This window comes from Dermochelys coriacea, chromosome 5 (genome assembly GCF_009764565.3).
Source record: "Dermochelys coriacea isolate rDerCor1 chromosome 5, rDerCor1.pri.v4, whole genome shotgun sequence".
Lineage (NCBI taxonomy): Eukaryota > Metazoa > Chordata > Testudines > Dermochelyidae > Dermochelys > Dermochelys coriacea.
The window spans coordinates 104,448,605-104,463,716 of record NC_050072.1 but is presented as its reverse complement, the minus strand read 5'-3'; the positions used below and the strand labels follow the sequence as shown (position 1 = coordinate 104,463,716).

Genomic DNA, 15,112 nt, shown 5'->3' with positions numbered 1-15,112 from the left:
AGACCTTTACTGTTTTTTTACATTTTGCTCTACATGCTTTATATATATGGGTGAATGATGGTTTGTTTTGAAGATGCTGTTTCTGTGTCAAAGCAAACTTATACTCTTCAGGAGCTTGCAACAGTAACTTACAGGTGCCAAAATTATTTTGGCCTGTAACATTAACACGGTTGGAGTCTATCCTTCAGAGATCCAGTCCCAGGAGGGTTGAACTGAATGATTCTGCTCAGAGAGGGATGAAGGCAGCATGGCCTAGCCCCACAGGGATGCACATGAGAGGGACTAAAAGGGGTCTAAAATGCAGTTTGCACTGTAACTGACACCACCTTTTACCCCCCTCCCCTCAAATAAAAGCCAGTATCAAAAATACACTGCTCTTCTCACTTTGAACATCAAATGGTCTTAGCTGCAGGACTGCCTGCAACATATCACAGGCTGGTTTTGTTTGTTTGTTAGACAGTGAGGCAATCAACTTGAGGGAGTTGGAAAATATTTGTCTGGGGCCTGACCTAACCTGAGACTAGAACTACCATCCTAATCCCATTTGTTTTTCTCTCCTGTGATGTCTGATAGCCCTGCTTCCTGAATCAGTGTCACTCAGTTGGCCCTTCTTCAGGGGAAAGTGGGAGGTAAGTCGTAATAAAAAAGTTAAAACTCTACCAAAACCTCACCAGATATTCTGTGCAGGAAGTGTCTTTCTTGCCCTTGTCTACCGTGCGCCTGGAGTCGGAGACTTTGAAATAGAAACCCGTGGTTACAGCAGAGGGAACTAGGAGGCAGTACTCCTAGATTATAAGAACCACAATATAAGCCATACATTCAAGAGTGGTGAGAATTTTTTATTCCTTCCATGGATATCAACATGTCACCTTCTGGAGTATGGCCACAACAACTCTTTCCGGGCTGCTAAAATGCAGTGTAAATCCTGTACAGGTCAGATTTAGCATCACCCACACAGATCCATTGGGCAAGAGGTAGAGCAATTTTCAGCAATGCCCAAAGCTACAAAACCCCTTACTAGCAGAGATCAGCTAAGCCCAACTTGACCCATGCTTAGGACATCCTGCAAAACTCATCTCTGTATGAAGGCACTCCCCAAATAATGAAGTGGTAGAAAACTATAGCAGCACTCTCTGAGAGAGTAGGGCTGAGGATTTCAGTCCTATTTTGGCCAAAATTTATCATTCATAATCTTATAGTGGCGCTTAAGTCTGGGGTAGTGGGAATTTTAGAAATCCTTATAGATAACATCGCACCATTGCACTTCTATTTCACTCATGCCATTCAGAATATCTTCCCCTCAAAACAACATGAGTCAGGGTGCAAGTGTTAAACATATTTGCAAACTTGGTCTGATTAGGGTAAAAAAAATCAATTGCGTTCAAATAGGAACATATTAATCATCACATCATCTAGTGCAATGGCTCTCAACCTTTCCGGACAACTGTACCCTTTGCAGGAGTCTGATTTGTCTTGTGTACCCCCAAATTTAACCTCACTTAAAAACTACTTGCTGACAAAATTAGACATAAAATACGAAAGTGTCACAGCACACTATTACTGAAAAATTGCTTACTTTCTCATTTTGATAATATATCTATTCCAGTTGATTTATTTTATAATTATTATACTGACATTTCAGTGTATAGGATACAGAGCAGTATGAATAAGTCATTGCATGACATTTTAGTTTGTACTGACTTTGCTAGTGCTTTTTAGGTAGCCTGTTGTAAAACTAGGCAAATATCTTGATGAATTGATGTACCCCCGGAAAGAATGTTCAGAGCACCTTATTTGTGTTTCTATTCGGTTAAGGCCCAATAAAAAATAAAGACAACTGTAATTATTTTTATTATTGAGCCTGCAAAAAAAAACAAACAAACCCAAAAAACCCATAGATAGATAGATAAATTACAATGCATTTGCCTTTACAATTACAATTAATTACAAGGCATAGAGAGCAGGACATGAATGGAAGTGAGCAGGGCCTTTTCCTAACTGTTACCCATGCTATTGCTTGTTGCCCAATGGCATCATGTTAAGTTTATCTTCTTATCTCACTACCATATTTCACTGGTTACTGAACATTTTTACTTTGTCAAATCTACCCCACATCACTTTTCCCCCTTCTTCCTATTATCTCTGACATACTTTTCTGTGGGGAAAATATAATGTAAATATAAATCTAACAGACATGTTGATGTTGCTGAGGTCAGAAAGAACTGAGGTTTTGTATTATGATTGGATGCTGCTCTGTACATTTTGGGGTGCTGTCTGTGATTGAAAATGATAAATGTGATAGCAGTTAAAGAAGTATCTAAACTGGAGGTTTCCTAATTTTTAAAGATTGGTGTGGATTGATATTTCTCTTACGCAGTTTAACAAACCTTTTCTATGTTGGAGTTTGTGCAAATAAATTATAAGGACATATTCACCTTACCTGATGCTTTCTGATCGCTTATCAAGGACATGCTACTGGGAAAAGGCACAACTATTTAATGGTGACAAGTGCCAGGAGCCAATACACAATAGTGTATTGTATTACAGAAAACACAATAATGTTATAGCAAATAAATATTTTTTGCACACATACTTCCACCAAAAAGACCAGCTAAAAATAATAAAAATGGACAACATTAATTTGTGGCAGCTGGACACTTCTGGCACCAAGTATTTTTTTAAAAATATCTAAACTATATTCCAAGATTAGTCTCAATAAAGTTGTATTTATAAAAGGAGCTCCTTTCTTAAAGAGAGAGCTACAGGGCTGCTTTCCACCACCTTCCCTGTCTTTAGTAAAATGTAAATAAAGGTTGATAAGCAATTGAAAGGAAATGGTTACAGCTACATCCACAGATCTAGAAAAGGTATGAAGCGCAGCAGTGATTGTTCTTGTTTTCTTGGTGGAGTGCAGTCCAACATTCAGGACACATGAGGGTTTTTTTTCCCCTTAAACTTTAAGCCTGAGAGTAACTTCTAAAAAGAATTACTCATATTGGAACAACACGCAGACTATACTAGTAACAATTATACCAGTAGCTTACATTTCTCATGACTAAACATAATTTTGCTTCTTTGCTATTGCCTATATAATTCTACTACAAATACTTGAACACAAAAATATATTACTCTAATTTGTTAACTTGCAGTACAACTGCCTTAGCTACTTTTCTTGTGGATAGATTTGTTCTGAACAGCTTTCCTGCCTGTGATTAACGGTTTCTGTGACTGCCTCCAGTTAGAACGAAATTAATGGCAAATTATTTAAAGAGTGTTGGTTAGGGGCGCTGTATAGAAGTTGATTTAAAGTTGCACGATTTATATAGCAATGCGTCTTTACAATGCACCATTCAAGATATAATGCCTGCATTCAGTGGTGGTTGTGGATGATGCAAAAGTAACTCTAGGGAAATGTGACTGAAAGGAACGTGCTGAGCAGGAAGAGGGTATTGTTTTAACATCGCTAGCAGCAGGTATTTATCAATGTCAAGTTACTGTCACCTCAGGACCATGTGCTCTTTATTGCTCTACCCCACTACCTTTACCACTGTGCTACATTCATTCCCTTGCTGCCTGTGGGCACTGTATTCACTCCACTCAGAAGAGCAGGGGGTAGTTTTACAGCCACAGCAGGGTGGCTGAGGTGGAGGAGCAAGGGGGGGGGCGATGAGGGGACTCAATCAATGCTGGAGGAGGCAACACGGGCAGGAATGGGGGGGGCAGCAGGGCGCCCCCGGCTCCACGCGTCCCAAAGGACGGAGCCGTGCGAGGGTGTGGAGGGACAGCGGCTCTTGCTCCTATAGGGCAGGTTTGCAAGGGGGGGGCGTCGGGGGGGTTATTGTGGGCGAGACGGGCACGCAGCTCAAGCCGATAACTCAGTGCGGCCCGGCAGAGGGAGGCGGGGGCTAGCCGAGCCGTGCCCCCCTGGCCCCCTGGGGGCTGGCTGTGGCTGACTCCGCGCCCGGCACGGTATATAAGGCGGGCGCCGGGCGTGCAGCACCAGGCTGGCTGGCGCGGGGTGCGAGCGGGCCGCGCGCCGGGATGGGGCTGCGGCTGCGGCTGCGGCTGCTGTGCGCGGGGCTGCTGTTAGCGGGGCTGCCGGCGGAGCTGGGCGCGCAGGGCGCCCGGGAGGGCGAGTACGGGGTGAAGCTGTGCGGCCGGGAGTTCATCCGCGCCGTCATCTTCACCTGCGGCGGGTCCCGCTGGAAGAGATTGGCCCTGCAGGCGGGCGAGCCGCTGCCGGGCGCCGGTGAGTGAGCGGGAGGGGCGCCCCCCCCCCGGCTGCAAACGGAGGGGCTGGCAGGCGCGGGGCACCGGGCTGCCACCTGCTTCCCCCGGGAGCCGGGCGGGCCGGGCTGTCGCGAGGAGGGGGGGGGGGGGGGAAGCGTCCAACTTCCCTGCCTCTGCCCCGGGGTCTTGGGTAGCCTGGCGCGCCCCTGGGCCCGGGCCCCAGCGCGAAACGCCCCCGCCCCCCCCCCCGCACGGGCGAGGAAGGTTAAGCCCCCGAGCCCGGGACGTGGCCCCCCCCTCCCCCCGCGCAGGCTTCGTGCGGGACCGTGGGCGACTCCCCGTCGGGCTCCCGCCGTGCCCGCTCCGCAGCCCGCTGGCTCTGTGGGCCCACGTGCGACCCTGGTGGACGCCCTCCAAGTACCGCCGCGGGAGCGAGACCTTCCCCCTCCATCTACCCGCTAGGCTCCGGCCCGCGGCAAGAGGCGCAGGGCTCGGTAAGCTCCGCGGCGATCAAACGCTTGCTGCCGCTCCGCGGGAGCTGCTCTCTCCGGCTGACTTGCAAGCAACCCCCGGGGGGGGACCAAGGGGCTGCCGTACACCCCCAAGTGAGGTCGGCCTAGCTCCGTTGCTCAAGGGGGGGTGAAAAAGTCCCACCCTGGAGCGAGGTGGGGAAAGCCCGCTTAGCCCCGGCACAGCGCCCCAGAGAAATCGGCTGTCGACCCAGCTTCTGCCCCTCCCGGGCTGGGTTCACCACCGCGACACGCGGCCCCTGGAGTCACTGGAGCGAGCGCCCAGCCATGGCAGCGGCAGCCCGGCCAAGTGCCCGCTCCCGGCCCCCCTGCTTAGCGCCGACTGGGCCTGAGCGCACGCTGCAGAGACAGCGCGACTGCCCCCCCCGCCCCCTGCCCTCGGGGGCTAATGGCGTGCAGCTGCTGCCACATGGACTGACCGAGGAGCGAGACTCGAGCACTGGCCCAAGTCGCCTAAAACCCCGCCAACACAGCGGCTCGCTTCTACTTTGCGAAGGATGGGACACGTTCAAATACCGGCTTCTCTTAGTGAAGCTTGTTTAAGCGTCAGCCCGGGAAACCCCCACGGAATAAGGGCTACCCGCACAGCATGGCTCCAGTGCGGCCAGCTGGGTGATTGCGGGAGGGCACAAAGCTGAGGTCCCTACCCAGGGGCCACCCGCAGGGGTTGGGCGCTGCCCCCCGCTGGAGAGAGACAAGCTGGAGGAGCAGGCAGCCGGCGTGCTCCCCCCCTTGCCGAGGGCAGGCTCCAGCCGCGGGGTTTCAGGCTCTGGGCCTGGGCCCTGTCCCCTGGCATAGGGCTTCAGGCTCCATTCCCTGACTGCAGGGTGACGGGCTCTAGGCCCAAGCACCCCCCCATCACTTCTGCCCCCCCTGCTGTCTCCCCCCGTGCTCCATCATCCCTGGCGCATCTGTACCCACCTTCCCATCCAGGGCTTAATTTAGCCCTGGGCTTTCTGGAGCTGAGTAAAGCTGCTGTGAAAAGCGATACTAACAAACATACAAATGTCACTTTCCGCAGCACACACAGGAGCTAGCAAGTCTTTTTTTTTTTTTTTTTTAAAAAAAAAGCAAAAGAAACTAAGAAATAAAATAAGGACATTCAAAGCACCTTATCTGTGTTTCTATGCTGTTTAGGGCCAATAAAGAAGAGAACTATATTTTTATTATTGAGCCTGCAAAAAAGAAGAAAAAACCCACCTTACATAGGTCGATTACAATGACTTGGACATAAATAAATATGCACATATACTTTTTCCTAAAGTTAATTAAGTATTTTAGGAAAAATTCAGAGCAGCCATCAGCAATAGTTGGTAGCCACACTCTGCGGCCACCAAAAAATGTGTTGAGAACCCGTCATAAAAGGTGTATTTATTTGCCTAAAGATTAAACAATTGCTCTGTTTTTCAAGACATGTTAAAATGATTCCTATTGTGTATTCAAAAGTCAGAAATAGCAACTGACTCCAAAGCACTTCCTAAGACTTCTGGATTAGTCAACCTGTACTGTATTTATTGTTTGTTAAAACTCCTAAATACTAGTATGACTACAAGACTTGAAGACTACTTTGTGGAACTGAGAAATGGGAAGTGACTTGGGAAGTGATCCCTTCTTTCAGTAGTACATTCTAGAACAAGTCATAGTTGGCCTTACTCAGCAGGATACAATTAACTCTTACGGACTTCAACAGGAGCTACTGTGTTTTGTGGTGAGAACTTGGGTGTAAATCCAGAAAGGGACTTGTGTGTTGCAAGGCTGAGTATTGCAAAGCTGAACTATTTAGGCACTTAACAGCTCGTGAGTAGAATCCTCAGATCCTGAGTTAGGCATCTAGACTCCATATACAATGTATGGAAAGAGTTACACACCTGGGAATGGGATCCACAAAAACCTGCAGAGTAGTGGGAAGCTGAAGAGTAGGGTGTATCTGAAGCCCTACCTCTTTCAGGGAGTTAGATGCCCAAACTCGAGCTAGAGGAAGGCACTTAAGATCCGCAACCAGAAACGCTGTTCTGATATCAGGCACCTAATCCGTTTCTCGCAAGAACAGCTCAATAGTCCATTGGTGAGGGTACTCATCTGAGATGTGATGAGTGCCCTCACCCCTGGACTAAAGCATCAGGGATGTCTACATCACTTGCCCCTGATCTTCCCACTATGTGAGTAGAGTTAGGTGTACTTTGAGAACACGTACCTGATTGGGGCCTGCAGGTGAGCTAGTCAAAGGACCCCACTGGGATTTAAGCATGAGATTGAGATGTGCACCTATCCAGAGGCAGAAACCATGGGGACTTTTACAGTAACTTCCAGAATTGGTGACAGCTGAGCAGGCATTGTGAGGATCTCAGTGGTGCCTAAATCTTGGAGGTAGGTGCTTAAGCCCTTTTGGGGAACTGGGCCTTGGTCCCTGTATAGTTACTCATTTAATCTTTTCCATTCTAGGTAATGATAGCTTCCTCAAATTTGAATGCTATATTATTTGGTTACTTAGAGCTGGTCTTCATGAACATTTAGTTCACAGCCAGCTGGGGTGTAAATCTGCCATGGACTAACTGTCCATGTGGCCCCTGATGACATTCACTTAAAAGAGTCAGCAGGGTCCACATAAACACTTAGTTTGTAGCAGGCTAGTAGGGGGAAGCTTCACAGCGTAGCTTGCCGCAAACTAAATATTTGTCTAGACAAGCACTTCCATGGATCAAGGATTTATTTTGTTTAGACAAAATTCCTTTATCTAAATATATAATACAAAATAGAAAGATCAATAATATTCACAGCACAAAGTTAAAAAGATGTTCTGCAACACTGCTAAGGTCCTCATTACTATATACACTAGATCATATACAGGTATTTAAATGGATGGAGGAGCCTAGACTTGATCTTCTATTTATTGGTTAACTTATTCTGAAAGATCTTTTTAAATAAAATTGTCACATAAAAGGGATTAATCTTAAATACTGATTGAATAAGATTGTAGCTTGAAAAGATTTCCTTTGGAGTAATGCAACTTAAAGGATATTTTATTTACACTGGCCATTAAGCCTGTTACTGTAAAAATCAGTTCAAGACATCTACATACTCTGAACTATAATCAGCATCAGTAAAACAAGTGCTTAAACAAATACTGAAATTTCTAAAAAACTAGGGTGAAAGAGCAGCTCTGCTAATGTGTGCTTGCAAGTATGACAAGAGCAGTGTCCTTGTAAGAAAGTTGTACAGACTAGAGCAGTCAATGCAATCCTCAAGCATCAGAAAGTTCCTTCTTGATAGTAGGCACCTAATTTATTCTGCTATATTTGAGGTACTCAGTATATTTTTCCTATTTATCTGAGCAGCAGAGTAGAAATGGACATGTACTCTTGTACTAGTTGAATGGCTCAGGAAAATCAGATAATTTGATTTATCCGTGTGTTCTGAAATATAATCCATCAGAAACAGATCAAATCAAAGAAAAAGGTACTTTTTTTTTTAAAAAAGGGTGACAGCAGTACATGCACTAGGGCCATCTAGGAACCTTAAACCGATAACTGTTTTATTTTTCCTCATAGTCTCCTGCTTTGACCTCTCTCTTAGCTAGAGGCACAACCATGCTTTCAATAGCAAGTCATGAGCATTCATGCAACACTAGCTCCTGTAAGATAAAAATGTAGGTAAATAACAAGGATTTGCCTCAAAAATATGCCTTCTCACTCCAAACTTGGATGGATGCACTATCATCTAGTACGGGGTGGGCAAACTTTTTGGGCCGAGGGCCACATTTGGGTGGGGAAATTGTATGCAGGGCCGGGGCAGGGGGTTGGGGTGTGGGAACAGGCTAAGGGCAAGGGATTGGGGAAGAGGAGGAGTGCATGAGGAGGCTCAGGGCAGGGAGTTAGGTTGCCTGGGGGTGCAGGAGGGGTGCGAGGTGCAGGCAGGGAGTTGGGGGGGTGGCGTGCAGGAGGGGTTTGGGCTCCAGCCCAGTGCCACTTACCCAAAGTGGCTCTGGGATGGCAGGGGCACGTACCGGGGCCAGGGCAAGCAGGTAGGCAGGGAACCTGCCCTGGCCCCACACCGTGCTGCTCCGGGAAGCAGCCAGAACCACGTCTCTGCCTGGCCCCTGCGGGAGGAGGGGACACAGGGCTCAGAGCGCTGCCCTTGCCATGCCTCCAGGTACTGCTTCCATTGGCCGTGGTTCCCTGTTTCTGGCCAATAGGAGCTGCAGGGGGCAGTGCCTGAAGGCCAGGGCAACCCAGGGACATGATGCTGGCCGCTTCCGAGAGTGGCGTGGGGCCTGCAGCACCACAGGGGGCAATCCCATGGGCCAGATCCAAAGCCCTGAGGGGCTGGATCTGGCCCATGGGCTGCAGTTTGCCCACCTCATATCTAGTATTAGTGTCTCTGAATGGGATTGAGATGGAAATGATCTTGATGAACAGACTGCATCATGAGTGCACGGGCTCATGGACTCTCAGCATTAATCCTTCAGTGTTCGAGTCATTTAGTTCGCAGCAAAGCCCTGTCTGGGATGATTTAGTTGAGGATTGGTCCTGCAGGGGGTTGGACTAGATGACTTCCTGAGGTCCCTTCCAACCCTGATTTTCTATGATTCATTCAATTTCATGGCAGCCATAGGACCTTTTGTCTTGATCAGCCCTTAAAAGCTAACAAACTATACATGGTTCCCAAAAGCTCTGAGGAAGAATAGTCATATTAACAGCCCATTATCAATGGCTTGGAAGGACATAATAGTCAACCAGAAACTATAGGTATAGTGCTTCCCCAAGTAGTGTGCTAAGTACAGGGGCTACGGTTCTATTTTGCACCTCTAAGAGATATAGTACAGAACACTCACCCTAAGGAAGTGGGGGGAGAGGGGGGCAGGCTGAGGTGACTACACCGGTTTTGTACTCTGCTGCTCCAGGGGCTGGAGCAGTTCTGATATTACTTAGCTATAGAGGCTTGTTTAAATTATGGCAGATTCCCTTCGCTGCAGCACTGCCTAGAAGAGCCCAGACATGCCTCCTACACTAGGGCTTTGGAAGGGGTACTTATGTTTGTCTTATGCAGTCCCTGTGCTGGGGAAATCCTCTGAGGGGATTCTGGGCTTTTAGGGCTTTTCTACCCCGTTTACCCTAGGGAAAAAGGCTGAAGCAGGGGTGACAATCTTAGCCAGTACATGTCATTTTTTGCATATCACTCAGTTGTGGTTGGGTATACGCACAAGTTTAAATAAAAATTAATACAGTTTGTTGAAATGACTTGGCTTCAGAGAACTAAGTTCAAGACATGGATGAAGTTTAAAAATAAATTGTTCATTTGAAGCAAAGCAGCATCTTGACTATTTTTTTTCCCCCTCAAAGGACACTTTTCTGCCATGCTCCTAGTTCAATGCCTGAATTGATTTTGCTACAATTCTAAAGAAAAAAGTTATTTGGGGCCCCAAGAGTAGTTAGAGAAATTGTAATACAAAAGGATTTTGCCTACAATAAAAGGAAGGGAAAATAGGGATTCACATGGAATGGCTTTTACAGTCTAGGTTGGTGGTGCTTGTGGTATCCCCACACTAGCTGCACTTACATGTCCATGAGGAAAGCATTTCGTTGATAGATTGCATGAAACAGGTGGTTGTCTTGCTTTGTCCTTTTAGCCACCCACAGAAGTTCCCAAATTGTGGCCTACACAGAGTTGGTGTGTAACTAAGCTACTAGCGTTCCTTCTTTCCAGTTGAGAGAAAGAGAGCAGATGGGAGGGAGAGATTAAACAAAGAGCCAAAGCATTAGCTGAAAATACATAAATATTTTCCTAACATTACCCCCCCCTCATGTAAGCAACTGGTAGTGTCTGCAAATAAGGGATGGTGGTTCATGTAATCAGAAATAGGAGGAGGTAGTCAATAAGAATTGAAGAGATGGTTCACATTGTAGGAAGCTTCCAAGCCTCTCGGATGGTACTTCTACATCGCAACATTGTTTGATAGAGCCATTTTGACACATTTATACTCATCACACCTTACAATCATAGGTGTACCAGTATGTTCTGTGTCTCCTAAAGCACCTGACATGTTGCTTAGTGCAGTTAGGGAACGTTGAGTAACTAAATGAGTTTGGAATTGAATGGATTTGGAGGACAAACGCAAATATGATGCTTGTGGATTCTTCTCCACAATTGAGGGAATCTACTTGCACACAAGATCTGACAGAAAGCTGTTCAATCTTCCAAGACTCAGATCTAAAACCAAGGCTCAGGAGGCCCTTATCCAACACCACCTCTTTGCTGATGATGCAGCAGTGACAACCCACACAGAAGCTCATCTCCAAAGCCTTATGGACAGTTTTTCCAAAGCCTGCCAAGACTTTGGGCTTACCATTAGCCTAAAAAAGACAAACAATGTGCCATTATGGAGTTGAGGAAGCACCCTCCATCAAGATCAACAACTATAAACTGCATTGGAAAAGTTGCCACAACAATGTCTAGACTGAGCAAAAGGGTATGGCAAAACAACAAATTGATAGAATACACAAAGATCTGTGTGTATCATGCATGGGTTATCAGCACACTTTTGTATGGGAGCGAGACATGGACTTTATACTCTCATCAGGAAAAAAAGCTCAACAGCTTTCAGATCTGTTGCCTTCGTCAAATCTTGGGCATTTCCTCGAAGGACAGAGTCACCAACACTGAGGTGCTCCAGCATACCCAGCATGCAAACACTCCTCAAATAGATGCCACTGGCTTTGGCATGTGTGCCGAATTAATAATGGGTGCAACCCAAAGGACATCCTCTACGGTGAATTGGCATCTGGAAAAAACCCCAAAGGATACCCAAAATTGTGTTTCAAGGATGTGTGCAAGCGAGACCTCAAATAAATGGACATGGATGTGGACAAATAGGAAGATCACACTCAAGACCATAGCCTTTGGAAACAAGAGCTTAACAAAAGGTGTCCAGAGTTACGAGAAGAAGCCATCCAGCTTAGCAAAGGAGAAAAGAGCTTGCAGAAGGCAGAGCCCAAAGAGTCGAAACATCACTTTTAAATGTGACAGATGTGGGCAGAGATTCTCTCTCTCAAGTGGGTCTCTTCAGCCACATCCGCAGCTGCCATAAAACCAACTGAGTAAATTCTTTACCTCTCAGGGGTAGATACCCATGATCCTCTCAAGACTGAAGAATATCTACTACTGTGTGGCATAAGAGTGTTGCAGAGCATGTTTATTACACAACTAGGCTGCTTAAAACAATAGTTAAATAAAAACAACCTTGTCAGCCCAGGTAGTGGGAGTGCTATTCTTGTTGTCTTGTGTTTAGATAATGATTAAGGCTACGTTTTAGATACGGGTATTTTTAGTAAAAGTCATGGACAGATCACAGGCACTAAACAAAAATTCATGGCCCATGACCTGTCCATGATTTGTACTATACCCGACTAAATCTTGGGAGCACCGCAGGTGTGTGGGGTGGGGGTGCCACGGATGCTGGAGGGAGGTGGGGTTGGTGTGGCTGGCAAGCTCTTTATCCAGCTTCTCTGAAGCAGTGACATCCTTTCATAAGCTCCTACTCTGCACGCTGCCAGCTCCGCAGCTCCCACTGGCCGGGAACCGCTGCCAGTGGGAGCTGTGGGGGTAGTGCCTGTGGGCGGAGGCAGGAGCTAAAGGAGGGACATGTTGCTGCTTCTGGGGAGCCTGCTGCCCAGAGCCCTCACCCCCTCCCACACCCAAACTCCTCCTGCTGCTGTCAGGGGAGGTGGCCTGAGACTGCCCTAGCAGCAGTTGGTGTGACTGGCCCTGGGCCTGCCTGAGCTGCTCGGGCAGCCCTGTAGCCAGCCGCACTGGCACGCTGCAGAAGTCACGGAGGTCATGGAATCCGTGACTTCTGTGACCTCAGTGATAAACTTGCAGCCTTAATAATGATTCCTTTATTATTAATTATTATTATTATTAGCTGAATGATTTTGATGTAACTTTAACTATGACCTTCTGCCCTTAGGAACACTATAATTACACCTAATAACTTTGGAATTAAAAAAAAAAATCTTTATTTTTATTTTAACAGATTCTGCTCAAGCCACCAGTAACAAAGAACCGGAGAACTTGAAATTGCAGTCAGTCTTAGCTCCTGGATTGGAGCAGCTGCAGCAAGCCAGCGTACCACTTGGACAGCTGATATTGAAGGATTTGTTTAATTTGTTTGATTATAATGAGTATGTACCCATGTCAGATGACTTCAGTGAATATGTTCGCCAAGTTGAGGATGCTGCCTGGAAGAACAGAGGTGGAGCAGGGATTGCCAATCCCATGGTCTCAAGTAGTTTTCCTTGGGCCAAGTATCCCAGAAGAAAACGAGACTTCTCAATGGGGGTGGCAGGAGTGTGCTGCAAATGGGGATGTACCAAAGCTGAGATCAGTACGCTATGCTGAGATTAAAATTGTGTTTCTGTATTTATTTTAGACATATGAACTCAATGTTAGTTGCTGTGATGCTTGCTGCATGTAAGGAGGGAAACAGTCTCAATAACATGGCAATTTTGTCTGCAAGCAGCTGTATATGTTACTGTTTTTTCTCTAAAAACTCACAAACTTAGGGTAATTAGTAATTTTGTTTTGCTGCAGTAACCTTTGCTCTAACTGTTAGTAAACCTTTACTTTGTGTTTTAAGGCTTTGTCTTTAAAATTATAATAAGACTTTCATACCACCTCTTTGTAACACTTCAGGGAGAAACCTCAAGGGTATTAAAGTATGTTACACTATATAAATCAGTGGTTCTCAAACTTTTGTACTGGCGACCCCTTTCACATAGCAAGCCTCAGAGTGCAACCCCCCTTATAAATTAAAAACACTTTTTTACATATATTTAACAGCATTATAAATGCAGGAGGCAAAGCGGGATTTCAGATGGAGGCTGACAGCTCGTAAGCCCCCATGTAATAACCTTGCAACACCCCGAGGGGTCCCGACCCCCAGTTTGATATAAATGCTATAGAGTTGTTTTCCCCCTTCCATTGGAAACAATACCTAGGGAATCCTTTAAAGAGCTGAGACTTTGACCAATTCTAACTGAAAGGGTGTTCTGTAACTTGAAACTCAAATACCACCAAGCTTGCAGTTGCACCAGTTAATGGAAGACTGTAGAGTATAACTGGCTTCTATACCACACTAACAGAAGTTAGTAAGAGGATCTATTATAATATTCAGACCATCTCCGTCCAATTGCAGAATTATTTCTTAAATATCACATTTTAAAACAAAATTTTCTCATTCAGGTTAAACCTTCCTTTGACTTCTTTCTTACTTGTATATCTCTGTACTTCCCTGAATCTCTGGTTGAAGAATTAACATCTCAAGGAATCTAGGTTTATCTTCTGTCCTCTGTTCCTCACTTGTTATTTAGATGAGATGTTAGGTATTTAGCACCCTTAATCTTTGCTCCTATTCATACTTGTTCTATGAACACCTTCCAATTTATCTACAATTCTAGAATACTGCAATATTCAATTGTGTGCAATATTCCAGATTTATTGTTAAATTTCTAACTTCTGTTTTGTTTGTCTTCCACTGTTACTTTTCTCTTAAAAGAGAAAAATCTGGACACCACACTGTTATCTTCTTCAGATATACTAACTGATTTTCTGCTACTATTTGTAACCACTTGAGGTCCCTCTGAATTCTGGTATTTACAATGCATCCTATTGTAACTTTGAAATTAGTATGCTATACCTCCTACTTCGAGACTAGTGAAAATGACAATGAGTAGTTGCCACTGTAAGTACCAGACCTAACACCAATTGCGGTAGCACTACACTTACTGAACAGTATGTATGATGACTGTTTGACTTGCAGCTTTAGTTTTCAATCCATGTACATTTTTAACCACTATATTTGATCATTTAAACGAATGCTTCACTAAATCACTAAATCAATAGTTCATCTCCTACGTTCCTTTCATCCTCAGATTTTGTAACTATTCCATCAATTACATTTTACTGATTGAGTGAAAACTTCACGGTATTTTAAAAGAGGATGGGAAAAACAGCTATTAAATGTGGATATTATCAACCTTTAGCTTTCATAACATTTACATTTCAATAGGATGGCAATTTATAGCACTAACAGTTAAATACACTTTTCTTCTACTATACATAGCTGCAGTGAATCAGAGATGCTCTGGGAAGAGTAACTGAGTGACAGTGTTGTGTGTTCACTGTAGCTCTCAGTGCTAGTTAAGGGTGCATATTTTTTTCCATTCTAAACCCTGCTTCCAGTCACTCATCTGAATGAATTTTTCAAGTTTTGGGATGAGTTTTTCTAGACTTAGCATCTTATAAAGGAGAAAGGGTAGAATTTGAGGAGAAATGCCTCCCCTAATTTGATTGGGAGC

The 15,112-nt window shown here is 45.4% G+C and overlaps 1 protein-coding gene across 1 annotated transcript; it reads left to right on the top strand.

Moving 5' to 3' along the window:
- The first annotated feature begins 4,016 nt into the window (after positions 1 to 4,016).
- On the top strand, positions 4,017 to 13,490 carry LOC119856044 (relaxin-3-like). Its single transcript, XM_038403097.2, has 2 exons — positions 4,017 to 4,249; positions 12,790 to 13,490. Exons 1-2 carry the CDS (start codon positions 4,042 to 4,044, stop codon positions 13,152 to 13,154), a joined length of 573 nt encoding a protein of 190 aa, XP_038259025.1. The 5' UTR covers positions 4,017 to 4,041; the 3' UTR covers positions 13,155 to 13,490.
- Positions 13,491 to 15,112: the final 1,622 nt, after the last annotated feature.

Excerpts from the sequence above, each read along its gene's own strand:
- LOC119856044 (XM_038403097.2), top strand. The coding sequence starts at position 4,042 with ATGGGGCTGCGGCTGCGGCTGCGGCTGCTGTGCGCGGGGCTGCTGTTA. Across the intron at positions 4,250-12,789 it reads CGAGCCGCTGCCGGGCGCCG|ATTCTGCTCAAGCCACCAGT; the intron begins GTGAGTGAGCGG and ends TTATTTTAACAG.